The sequence below is a fragment of the Epinephelus moara genome, chromosome 20 (assembly GCF_006386435.1).
Source record: "Epinephelus moara isolate mb chromosome 20, YSFRI_EMoa_1.0, whole genome shotgun sequence".
NCBI classification, from domain to species: domain Eukaryota; kingdom Metazoa; phylum Chordata; class Actinopteri; order Perciformes; family Serranidae; genus Epinephelus; species Epinephelus moara.
Window position 1 is genome coordinate 28,823,633 of NC_065525.1, and position 13,904 is coordinate 28,837,536.

The following is a 13,904-nucleotide window of genomic DNA, read 5'->3' on the forward strand; positions in this document are numbered from 1 at the left end:
ATAGAAGGAGTACCCACGCTAACAAAGGAAGAACATGCAAACTCCATATAGAAGGGCTCCCCCATCCTGGGTTCGAAGCAGGAACCCTCTTGCTGTGAGGCAACAATGACCACTGCACCACCGTGTCATTTACACATTTAATAAAATATCAATATCAGCTCAATACATCTGCAGTTCATGAAGCAACAGGGAAAAATAATACACACAGAAACCAGTAAAACAGCAATAATCTTAAAATTCTTTATTCATAAACTTGATGCAAGTTTACAAATTACTGTACATGGTCAAAATTTCTTCAAATGGAAAATGAAAAAGAAAAGAAAAACCAAAGCGAGCCAACGGTGCCAGACTTGATCGTGTCTCGTTGGTGCCAGAAAATTAAATCGAGAGACGAGATAAATGAATCCTTTCAACACACAGTCCAGTTAGAGAAGCGTGCAAGTCTATATTCACCACGGCATGACTGTCAAACTCCAATCATCTCTGAATATCAGGTGAAGACACTTTCTGATAACGAGACCTGATGATTCCTCCCCCCCTCGGCTCTATCGGACATGTAACAACAGGATGTGTGTGCTGAGAGGAAAAAATCGTGACTTTAAATTATTTCGCTCAGTGTGTGTTTGTTGTAATTGACCTTTCCCGGGACGTTGTTGTGCAAATATTATTTTATCAGGAATATTTAAAGAAGAAATCAACTCTACTTCAGTACTTGGGAGGAAAACAAAGCATACAATACTACAGTGGGTGTTGATGAGCAGTTACATGAGGTGATCATCATGCTACTGCAATCCTATTAAAATGGCATCTTCCTCTTACATCGCTCGAATTAAAGGAAACATGTGGCCCATATTTTTATAAAGCTCTTTACATTTTCTGTGTCTGACATCAGATCAGTGGGTGAGTCAGCCTAAACGTCAGCGGTACAGAGCGTTAATTAACCCAAGAAAAGAACCCCAAACTCAACATGTACATGTACAGATTCCCCTCATAAGTATTGTTTGTTACCTGAGTTGCCATTCAAACGTACTTTTGCAGACAGTGTTAACAAATAAACTGCAAAAGAGCTGACAGATTGATAGACACAGTGTGTGTCGCTGTAGTATGGGGGAACAGCAGTAGTGAAGATGTACTGTGATGTATATTGCATGGTTACGGTTTCATTGAGTTCCAGGTCAGCTCTGAAGGATCCTTGTTACACACCATAAGTGGCACCCAAAATGTTTGTGCTACATTGCTGTGGCAAAGGAAGCCCTGCAGATGGTGGATGTTTAACTGCTGACTGATAAAAATAAAAAAAAAGACGGGAGGGGATGAATCCAGTTGCATGTGTGACGTCACGTAACAGGGAAGCAGTTTCAACTCCAAACTGGGCAAACCACTACACTCGATGTATGTCAGGAGGAGGTGACATACAGGCATCTGCTAAACTGGGCAAAATGATGAAAACATCACATCCAAACACCCTTTATTTATCGCCTCTGTAAAGCCCAGAGCTTCACAGAGTGACTGAAAAAAGTCCAACTACCTTCTGTACAGGGTTCCCACATATTTTTACTAATGAATTTTCAAAACTTTTCCATAATATTCCATGTCTTTACATAAACTTTGTCTAAATTGGGTAAGCCTACACTGCAATATAGCCATAGATAATTAAATACGCACTTCCCACACATTTGCGGATAAGCCACCTGCTAGCACTTGCTCATGTCTCAGTCAGATATTCCTGCCACTAACTGCCCTCTTATGCTAACAGACCAGACTGGCACATATGGGTACTTGAAGGAACGTCAAGGCAGCGACCATTTGGGGGACAGAAAACCAAAGATGCTGTAGATGCAGATGTAATGTGACGCATTTTGGATCATAATTTTTACATGTTTGTATGGAAGTATTTCTAGTTAAACTAATGTTTGTTTTATGGACATGTTTAATAATTGTCTTGTGATGTTGCCTGAACCTGAGCGTTCACGATACCCTACTACATTGAGGTTGACTGCCGTCATGTCTTTTCCTTCTTCCCACATCACAGTGGAGGAATGACCCCTGCTTATCAGGATGTCTAGACACGTATACACGTCCTGATCAGGATACCTGGTGTTTCAATCAAATATAAATATTGGACTGGATCGCCAGGTATCATTAGGCTGAGTGTTTGTCAATAATCAAACTGTTAATGGCACACTGTTCGATCTATAGGCTGAGATTTAACTGGTGATGACAGCTTGATGCTGCTGTACTGACTGACTGTACTGCAGCAGCGTGGCACTCCCGCTAATGTTAGCTATCCATCAGTAATAACTGTCACTAGCATCATTTAGAGATTTACCGCACTGACAGTGAATATTCACATTTCTATTGAGCCTCAAATCTCAGCGTAAAGCCTTGTTTAACTGGCTACATAACAGCTTTTTGGCATTTTCCTGTTTGTCTTCTCATATGTACTTCTTTCTCCCAAAAGGGGACAAGTCGTTGGTGATGACGGTGTGGTCTATGCATATTATGGGAGACCAGTGATATTTCAACAGCAGCTTAGCACTAGATTTTAAGTTATTAATATGGTGAACATACTTTACATAATGCTAGACGTGTTTTGGGATTTTTATGAACATATTTTAAACAAAAGCCAAAACAATGTATGTTCAAAACTTTTCCAAAACATTCTGGAAAAAGTTTCATACTGTTTCCACAAATTTCATGGCAGTGGGAACCCTGTTTATAACAGTGGCTGAGACAAGGCTCCGGTGCAGTATGCTGTTAACTTTGCACACACATGGCTTCATTTTCAGCATCAAACTAGCCATCAACCTCTACAGCTATAATCAATAGAAACACCAATAGCCAAACTGAGTGCTTGCTGGGCCTTTGTGTTAACAGAATTGAGGCAAAAAGCGCTCTTTAGCTTTGACATTAGACCTGTTAAAACTTCCAAAAATAATGCTGCAACAGTCGTCTTATCATCCTCTGGTGAAAATAAATGTAGGTGTCTTCTTCCAAAGATATGCAACAAACAGATTTGGAGATATTTCATGTCCACTGGCCCTGTGTTATTATCAACCACGGGTGGATTTGTTCACAGACAACAGTTAATCTTAGTTCAACAACACTGCAGCATTTTGATTCTGCTTGGCCCAATATTCTTCGCGCATTTTAAAAAGTAAGAGCTAAAAGATACTGAGTTTGTAGGTCATCTCAACTGATTGTTTATTGAGATGTGATGGGAGGGGGGAAAGTGGCCAATAAAAACAGGTGCTATGACGTGCCACATCAAGAGCTTCAGTATCAATCTTCTGTTAAAATTCCCATTTAAAGAGGGTTAACTGACTGTTTGTGAAGCCCACTTTGTCGAAGCAGCTAAAGAAAAAGCATTTCCCCACATTTAAAGGGAGAAAAGGTTTTTTTTTAAAGACAAATGAGCATATTTAGAAAACAGGACTAGTGATACCCCTCACATCCTCCTCCTCCTCACTAAAACACTGAGGAAAGAAGCAAAGTGATACCAGAATAAAGTCTCTTCCCGGAGCGGGGCGAAGGAATACTTGTCAGATGAGCCAACGAGATGGTTTCCGCAAGAAAGATGATATATCCCCAGTTAAGTCAGAGGGGGGAAAATATTCCAAAGAAAACAAGATACTTTGACCCAAAGACATGTTCCCAGTGCATAGTGGTAGTAGCTCCTTATCCATCCTCTTTAGGTGGTGTGTACCAGCCTGTAGAAACACAAAGAGAAACCCCTTTGCCAATGGATCCATATCACTTTGTGTCTGCTGAGCCCAAACATTTGGAAATATTTACTCACCGTTCTTTTCATGGATCTGCACGAGGGATTTGTACGACTGTTGTGCTCTGGCAAGATTGTACTGGTTCTGAAAAACAAATAATGTTCTGTAAGATGCACAGAATGTCAATCCACATCTCTCTTACCCATAACTCTTACTCGTCATCTTTCTACTAAAAACGGCAAGACGCATATGTAACCTTTAGCCCTCTGAAATATAACACAAGAGACACTTGAAATTATGGGTGCAAATGGGACCTATGATTTAACTTCAGACACTTTACCCATCACTCAATTTCTGTATCAAACTGCTGCACAATTAAAGCCTCAGTATGCTTCAAGTGTGCTGCTTGTTTTATCTTCAAACAGCGCCTGAAACCTCGTCCTACTCCAGCATACTTTTTTTCCCAGACAGCTACTTAGCATGTGTACGACAGCGTGCAACATCGTGAAAGCCTTTGATGAGAAACTGTCCTAAAGCACGTCCGGGTTTCTTCATTTATAGGATTCATCGCCTCTCTCTGACAGCAGGCTCTTTTACCTTGTGGCTATTTGGAACAGCTATAAACACTTTTGCCTTCAGAAATAAAACCCATTCAGTTTATTTTTGCATTTCAGCGCCAACGTTCATCAAATTAAAAAACTCTAATTTGCTGTTATCACTTGGATGATGCATGCTAGAATTTTAAACTGAAAGTGTCTGCTCTGTACAGCAGCAGCAGAGCTGCCACACAGAGCTGACTGCTGTCAGTGTAGATGATCAATCATCAATCAATCAATTTTATTTATAAAGCCCAATATCACTTTTTGCCTCAGAGGGCTTTACAGCATACAACATCCCTCTGTCCTTAGGATCCTCGCAGCGGCAAGGAAAAACTAAAAAAAAAAAAAAAAAAAACCTTTAACGGGAGGAAAAAAAAGATAGCGTGACTGCAGCGAGGTCTAACACAAGCGAGCCGGGACCCTATATACAAGGGAATATTCACGGACCCATGCTACCAACCGGGTGACTTTGACCTGTATGTTGAGGAGACCATAAGGATGATAAAAGAAGAGGGGAGCTTACCCCGTGGAAAAAGAGAGAGATGAAGAGGCGGAAGGAGCCACAAGTCACAACCGAAAATAACAAAAAAACTTCTTATGAAATGTAAGTGCAATCGATGATGCCGGTGTTGTTAACCGGTGGGAAATTTCCTCACCTTGGATTCCCCAGTGGTCGAACAACATGTAATACCACCTTGTTCATTTTAAGCACACTGAGACAAGACTGATGACAACGCTTACCTTATTGGCTCCAAACTGCACCCTGGCTTTTCCTTTAACCAGAGTTGCATTTATCTGCATAATGACAGATTCTATGGAATAGGCACTGCTCCAGCCCTGGAAACACACAAAACCATTAATGCTGCTGCTGTTCAAGTTGACAAACACTGTGTCTAACAATGTATCAAACTCATTTACAAACCTGTTTTGTGAGAAGCTCCATGCACAAGGCCCCTCCTCCTAGAACGTAACTGAAAACAAAAATAAAAAAAATCAGCATAAGTGTGTTTTAGTGTTAAATAATACATGTATTAGAGCAAGCTTGTACATTTGATGAAGAAAGTGTTCGCAAATTTATTGTGCATCAAACTGATTTCAAAATATCTTGCTTTGCCTTGCGGGAGAGATTTTCAAAGAAAGGAAATCTGAATCTAGAAACTGTTGTGCATACAATTTTTGGATGTACTATGATACAAAAAAAGTATCTTCCAGGCTGATTTGTTTATGCCTTTCATTAATAATCAGAACCCTTAAAGGATCTGTGTAATTTGAGGCACACTATGGATTTGATCACAGAGTCAATTCATTGAATGAATTCCCAAAACGTCTTGTTCTCATTTGATAGCCACCTGCACTAATGTATCGCGATGCTTTTATTTACTTTAAGAGTCAGAGATGATCATTTGCATCTGACAGGCTCTGACATCAGGTTGTAAGCAAGCAAAGCGTAGTGTCAACACATCCGCAACAGCTGCCAGCACAACATCTGATGTGAAACCTTTGGCGTTAGTATTTCTAAATTAAGTTATTTCATCCATGATGGAAGAAATATTGTGAGTAAATCTCTCCCAACAAAGTTTAAAACAGTGGCTCCAAACTGGTGGGTTGCAGGTCCATTCTGAATGGATCACAAGTGACTCGTGAATGTGTCAAGTTTGTAAAAAACACTTCGTTTTGAAGTACAGTGAATTTCAGGCACAGACCTTTGATTTTAAAGTGCCGTTTGCTCCTGTAGACTGAGTGATGAGTGACTAACGGACAGCTACTTGACAGAGACAACGAACTAGCTCAACGACACTGCCTAACACAAGTATGACACTGAATATATTTAACTGTGTGGACCCCGAACTAAAGACTAGGGAGAAACTTGGAACCTGTGGCTGAACCAGTTGGGAACCACTGGTCTAAAAACAATCTCAAAATTGTGTGCATAACAAGTGTGGATCAAGTCCCAATGAGTTGAGTGAATACTTTCTTCATATACAAACTGGACATGGGGACATCGCTACACACTCACCCTCCGGAGAGCACAGGTGAGACAACCCGTACAAAAGGTGGGTCAAAAGGAAAATTATCCTGTCATGTGAAGAAGAAGAAGAAGAAGAAGAAGACAAAAACATATCTTGAGTCTCGAGAAAAATCTCTCCCCGAACAAAACAACTGTCAAATATTATTACGGGACTCACTTTATATGAGAAATTGAGCAGAATGTAGTCCACTCCTTCCTTTTCTTTTAAGACCTGCAAGTCACTATGTAATGGACTATCTGGGTCTACCCTGTAATAAAGAACAACGAGTCAAATCTAACAGAAAACACTATGTAACACAATACTAGAAAATGTTAAAGGCAACTGAATGTGAGAACTTACATCCTTAACTTGACGTGCCATTCATAAAGGCTGTCACTGACTAGTTCGCATGAATAAATACCTGTGACACAAACACAGAGCTTCACTTCAATCTGCTGACAGGACATTAAAACAATAAAAGCCACCTCTGTGGGGAAATGTGTCACTGCAGTCACCTGTCTTGTAACTCTGTGATCTGTAGATCTCCCTGAGTTCCTTCATTAGGCGGTCTGAGGCTTGCACAGAGCCAGACACTGCGCCCTGCAATGTAAAATCACAGAAGTGGATCACACAGATGGTAGGACAGCGGGATAAATAAGAAGATGCAGGGCACTGTAAAATGAGGTTGGGCTACATCAGGGCAATTAGAGATCATGACATGAGAGTCCTGTATGTTTCAGTCCACTGACATTTCGACAACAGTCTGGTGTTTTGCTCCTGATTCCAGCAGCCATCTTTCATCCACTGCCTTGTCTAATGATGCTGGGCTGCGCTGCTCTGAAAGTTGAGAGCCAACTAAACTTTTTGCTGGACAGCCTATATCATTTTATTCAGCTGGAGCCCTCTGCGGCAGCAGCCACACTGTGTCAGCACTGAAAGGAACGATGAGTTTGCGTTTTGGACACTGTGCTGCTGTTGATGTGAACATGGTGAAACTGACACAAGGAACATAAAGATGAATTTATGTCCAGTGGATGTAGTATAATACTATAGTACTGTGAAACTATCCAGGAGAAGATTTGGGTTCCATTTTGCCAGATCGATTCTTTTATCTCTCCTTATTCTTTTTTATTCATAAAGAGCAATGCAGAAAACATCTGTTTCATGGAGCAGGAATTTGATCAACTCGATCAACTTTAATATCTAATGCTGCTCATCTAATTACCAGGATAACAGAAAGTGAAAGGTTGTTAACATTATTTGGGATGCCACTTGCAAGTACAGCGTTAAAGTATTCTCAGCAACCAAAAGGTGATCACAAATCTAAACTGACTTTGTGAGTTTCAGTTAGGTATTACTTAATTTATCCCCTAATTAAGGGTCGGATGTCTGGACAAATATATGGGCTATCCACGACTTTCTTGGGGGGATCCAAAGGAACAAGGATACTGGATTCAGCTTCATTACAACTCCACTGAATGGATCAGGCACTTACATTCAAGTGATCCTGTCTCTGATTTTTCCGAATCTTCTCCAAGATGGCCAGATTTTCTTTTTCTATCCCGTCATCTTCTGACTTTTTTCCATCAACTGGCTCCTCTTCTTTCATGTCGTAATGGTCCAGGTCTTGGTCCAGGTCAATGTCCTGCTGTCAGTGAATCAAATATGTTTAGGGACAGGATGCAAAACAAATTGGACCATTAGGTTATGAAGAATCTAAATTTGCTAAACCACCAGGAATACAATTAAATACCTCTCCCATTTCCTCCTCCTCTTCCTCTTCAGATGTCACCTCATCTGATGGCCCATTCTGCAGTGTGGTGAAACATTGTGAGTAGACAAAAAGTACCTTTTAAAAATGCAATAAAAAGATATTGAATTCTTCTCTTGCTTTAGGTGAGTACCTTTCGCTCTTGGGTAATTGGGCCAGCGGGTAGAGGCTGGTCGAGCATTTCTACATCTGGATGTTGTGGCAGGTTGTAAAGCCGACAGAGATCACAAATGAGGCGCTTTAACTGCTGAAGGAGCTGCGGGTGAAATCAGCAAGATAAGACATCAATAACGAAAACAAAACTGCCATTAAACACCGGGTTCATGCAGACATTACAAAATGAAATTCAGGGGCTTTCAAGTAGTTTTTCAAACACATTATTTCATTTTCATTTTCAATCTCAAAGCAACTAATTAAAGGGATACTTCCCCAAATTTCAACCAACTTTATATCAAAATATGGGTAGTATGTGTAAATGAACTGTAGTAAACTTCCCTTTATCTAACCAGTGCCTAGATAGCCCCCCCCTACTGTTTTCTGGACAGCAAAAATGAGTCTGGAAAAAAACAAAAAAAAAAAACGATGATTCTATTACTGAGTTGCTTTTTTCCCACCTAAAATGTTTAAGAAAAATTATTTAGCTTACTGTTAAACAAAATCATTACATAATCGTTTGTTGCCAGTCGGCCTCCATTGTTTCAAACAGATGAGATGGCATTATGTCAACCACCAGCGGGAGTGTCTATAGGTCTTGTTCAGTCAGTTTTCTCTGGTCATGTGGCACAAATTTCAAAAGTATTTGCATCTTTCTTCTGCATAGACGTCCTAGTTTTATTAAAAAGGCCATCTTTTCAGCAGTGAAATGCTTCTGTAATTTTCACATTTTTATTCATCATAAATGAATGATGTGATTAATGTCTCTCTTTTCAGTGAAGAGCCACTTATCACACTCTTATGAGGCATATCTGTATAAAATTCTCCACAAAGGGGCGTCGGTGGCTTAGTGGTAGAGCAGGCGCCCCATGTACAAGGCTGTTGCCGCAGCGGCCTGGGTTCGGCTCCACCCTTTGCTGCGTGTCATTCCCTCTCTCTCTCTCTCTCTCTCTCTCTCTCTCTCTCTCTCTCCCCCTTTCACACTTGTCTGTCCTATCAAATAAAGGCTAAAAATGCCCAAAAAAAAAAAATCTTAAAAAAAAAAAAAAAACTCAACAAAGCAGAGAGCTATGGTGCTTATTATACTAATATAATGCGCCATTTTGTTGCACTTTGAAAAGTTCCAATCCAGAGAAAGTTTCAGAGCACGTCGGCATGCCAGTGTAACACAACAGTGTCAGCCTCTAGTGACATACAACATGTGCATCGGCAGCACTTGCTAAACGACAGAAATGGCATTACATGGCATTAGCAATCATTTACTGTCCTTGTTACATGTCACTTGATCTCTCCTTCTGCTGGGGAGGATAAGGACCTCCTAAACTTCACTGTCTCTCCAATTTGCGGGCATTTTTGTTCTTCTTCTATGAGTTAGCTGCTAACTGCTTCTAGCTGCTTTTTAAATCTACTGGGGTCACGTCCCGTCATCAAACCATCACACCCATTTCTTCCATGGTCCTCTTCTGCCAGCTGTCCCTTTTCAACAGGCATCAATTTGGTGCCATTACTATCCCCTCTGCTGCCGGCTTAAAGGTGAGACAACTCTGTCCCCCATGATGTAGTCGTACCTTTTGTACAGAGCAGTAAGGTGGAATAATGGCGTCCACATCAGCCAACTTACCAACGTGCTGCCTTTTCTCACATCCTCTAAGCGCTCCAACACTTCAGCCAGACTCGGATCATCAGAGTCAACAAACCATATTGGGGGTGTTGAGGGATAGGATTCCTGCAACAGAGTCAACAGTGGGACATTGACATTTAGCCAGTCATGTGTATGTAAATGCCTTTATTGCCCACAGATTGTTTATTACCACTTAACAGGGAACACCACTGCTTTTATGTAACCAAAATGTTGCCCAAGGATATCTAATCTACATAAAAGTTTATTCCAAAGCTATAAATGATTTCAGACTGAATGTCTTTGCCCACACAGACACCCACTAAACAAAATGATTTGTCTACTGCCAGCTGTAGAGCAAGAGGATCTCCAGCACCGGATGACAAGTGGCTGTGTACTGCCCTGAACCTTTAATTAGACCTTAATACAGCTATTAAATCATGTGTGACCTTCAGTTTACATGACTGAAGATGCAAGAGAATGAATTATAGAGGGCTAATCCTTCATTCCAGGAGATTATGGTATACTGGGGGGAAAAATAAATATAGTTGGACTGTTGTGTAGTCTAGTAAGTAAGCTCAAGCTGTGTGGTAAGTACAGTATGTAATGTATAGGTAATAATTTTCAGTGGTAAGGATCCCATGTCCAATTTCCAGAAAGTAAAAATACCCAGATATTTATACAGCAATGGTGATATTTAGGTATACAGCTATAGATGGGTTAGTGTATGACTCTAGGATTGTATAGTGCAGCATCATATTATATATGAGATGGATGCTAGAGATGGGAAAGACTCCCATGTTCACAACTTGCAAACAAACATCATCGGATAACTCAAGGCGGTTTTATAATTTTGGTGTTGGTCATGCAAGGGTTTAAAGTTCTGTGTATTGACAATATAGCTATATAACCATTAAATTTGATTTCATTACTTTGAATGACGAATGTGGCTGACATGAGGCGCCAGTGTGTGTTTGGTTCCGTGTCATCAAGCACCAGGTCAGATATATCAAGAGTTTTCAGAAAAATTGTAAGCATATGATTTGTATGTTTATGTGAATGCTATTTAAGATTCCAGCTATATTCATACCTTTTTTTGGATCTTGCACTAGCCATCTTAAAGCCAAATTCAAAGAAGACTCACACTGGATTATGGCATTAACACAGATAACTAAGGCAGTGGCTCCCATTCCTCATCCTGAGTATGAAAAACACTGCACATTTTCCATCTGGACCTGCTCTTCTTATCACTGATTTGCTATATCAGGTGTGTTCAGGCACTCATGAGCTGGTGACCAAACATGATCCAGCTGATCAGACATGGGAAATGTGCAGGACGTGGACTACCCACAGCACAGGACTGACTTACTCTCTTCTCATTCTCTAGATCCAGATTGTGATGCTGAATGTCGTCTTTGAGATTGAGCTGACTCAAAGATGATGCAGGCGACTGACACAACTTGAGTCTGAACATGACAGGGCAATCACAACATTTCAGAAAGCCATATCCCTGTCCCCCAAAATCGTGCACTACGTGTGTGTGTGTATGTGTGTGTGGGTGGGTGCTTAGAGATGAGGATGTGGTCTGGATGGTGTGTTAGTGATCTGCACCACCTGCACCATACAACAGTGAGCCTCAGTTGTGACATCACCTACACTTTCTGATGGTTAACTTAATGTGTTTTGCACAAGTTTGAAGATTATTCACATTGCTAATAATGTATATACACCTCTTAAAGGAGTTGGTGTGAAAATGTATAAAAAATGCCAGGCCCATTTGACGATATCTACGTTTAAAAATATATTTACAGCTAAGCTCACATTATCAGTTGGTTACGCAATAATATAATACAGTGCAGACTCCTTCATATCTACATTATATCGCTTTGTACATATTTTGGTGTCCTGACAGAGGAGCGGTTAACGTCACAGCTTTAACACAAGTTCGCCACAGGGATCGGTCTATTTACTGAAAAGGCAGAAAAACACAGTGGAACAACATTCCATTAAACCGCCTCTATTTAACGTTAAAGCCATGAACTGGACATTCAGCGGTAAACCTGTTCAGATAAATGTCTTCTTTTTAAATATAATTTAAAAAAGGCAGCTGTAGTGTTTTAAAAGTCCCCCTGTGAATACGCTAAATAACGTTAAAATTAAACTAGACACGGTTCAGTAGTTACAAAGTTAGCAGCCGTTGAAGTGCGAACTGTAACGCAGTTATTTTGGCTAACAAGACAAGCTAGCGTCAACGTTACTTTCAGTTAACAGGCTAGCAAGAAGCTACCGCAGCGTCGTAACTAAACGACGTTTTCTTGTACACTTTTCAAAGTGATTTTAACGCCGCTGCCGCCTTGTTTTCTTCAATCAGCGGGGTAACTTATATAATGAAGGCTTTACACACACCGTGAAAATAAAAGCGAGCACTTTAATCGCAGTTAATTTGTAAACACGGAACCTTCCGCGGAATGATTTGGTTTCAGTCGATAGTCAGTGGCTGGGGTTAGCTTGTGCGCAGAGCTGGCCTGCCTGGACTCACCGTGATGTTGCAGTGAATGATCAGCAGCTTCTCTCCTGTTACGTTGAATTGACAGCTGAGTTCATCGGGTTTCCAGTCTATTATTCTGAATCGTTCGTGGTTTGGGTCAAAAATTGACACCAGAAACTTCAATTCGGCCTTCAGCCCCGAAACCGACATCTTCTACTCATCTCAAACCACCAGGCCGCTGGCAGAGGGGAAGTCGGGGCGGAATGTGACCGCGCAGTTGAGTCGGGTCTACGGATCTCGCATATTAGCGTGAGAACAACAACAAAGGGCTGGAGGGTTAGGTCCACACTCAACACTGTCACTGCTATTTGACAGTTATGACACTGCACAACTTTAATTTAAACCCATTTCATTACATTTTTTGTTCTTTAATTATTACTACATTGCGTGAATTTATATGCCACTTATTTATTGTGGTGCTCACAACCTACAGAGCCTCTTAAAACAAGATTAAATATCCTGAATAACATATCCTCCAGACTTTTGTTGGTTATGCATTTTTAATTTCTCCTAGCAATTTGGGATCAGTAGGACCTGATAAGTTTACTAAAACTTAACATTTTCAATGATAATTAAGTCCCAATGTCCTCAAACGAGGCAACAATAAAGTCCCAATGTCCTCAAATGAGTAATTCCTAATTAACAGTGTCTTAGCTTGTTACTGTTGCTAAAATTGATCCATTTTGAAATTGTTGCCATATGAAACTAGAAACACTATTATTCATAAATAAACAAGTTTAAACCATAAAATCTGATCAGGTTTTGTGCCTTGTCCACTTATTTGTCAGGACGGCTGCAGACTGACTTGGCTGCCATCTTGTTTTTACGTGGATTTGTGTATTTTGCTCTTGTTACCACTAGATAACACAAAAAAGTGTCCACAAACGAGGACAAGAAGTCTGACTTAAATACAATGAAGTATAAGGTCAAGTAAACCCAAAATGTGACGTCCTCATATGAGGACAGAGGGTCTCGGGAGGATATATTTGTGTAGTAAATATGCAGTGCAATGTCTGCAAGTAACTAATTACATGTAACTAGTTGCATGTACAAGTTACAAAATGAATGTAATTGTAATCAGTTACTGACAAAAATATGTATTTAAATCACAGCTACATATTTGAATGTTGGTGATTATGTAACCATACTGCACACATCATATTTTTGGGTTATTTTTATTGCTTAAGTTACTGTGTTATTTAGTAATGGATATATTATTAATATGAATGTATTTATTTAATGCTTAATGAATGAATTAATTAATAAATAATTTTTATTTCGGTTACATACATCTGGAAAAACAAAGATTATTTCACACAATTTTTCTCACAGTTAATAACCGAAAACGGAACACTGAAGCCCCAGGATTATTTTTGCCTATCCTATATTAACCAAAGGTTACACCAGAGTATCAACATTACCAAAGAAAGGAAAGTAAATAAATTAATAATTCAATACATTATAGTCTAAATTATAATCCTCAA

General features: G+C 40.0%; 1 protein-coding gene across 2 annotated transcripts; it reads right to left on the reverse strand.

The window, feature by feature from the left end:
* Positions 1-226: 226 nt before the first annotated feature.
* LOC126407860 (ubiquitin-conjugating enzyme E2 Q2-like) lies at positions 227-12,837 on the reverse strand. Of its 2 annotated transcripts, none has more exons than XM_050073119.1 (13): positions 12,412-12,837; positions 9,876-9,980; positions 8,235-8,357; positions 8,084-8,140; positions 7,826-7,975; positions 6,846-6,930; positions 6,691-6,751; positions 6,508-6,598; positions 6,339-6,397; positions 5,244-5,292; positions 5,063-5,158; positions 3,800-3,866; positions 227-3,710 (listed from the first exon to the last, which is right to left on the reverse strand). In XM_050073119.1, the coding sequence occupies exons 1-13, from the start codon at positions 12,568-12,570 to the stop codon at positions 3,679-3,681; spliced, it is 1,134 nt and encodes a 377-aa protein (XP_049929076.1). In that variant the 5' UTR covers positions 12,571-12,837; the 3' UTR covers positions 227-3,678. The 2 variants fall into 2 exon arrangements, with proteins under 2 accessions (XP_049929076.1, XP_049929074.1); XM_050073117.1 differs by having other exon boundaries at positions 7,826-7,978; positions 12,412-12,825.
* Positions 12,838-13,904: the final 1,067 nt, after the last annotated feature.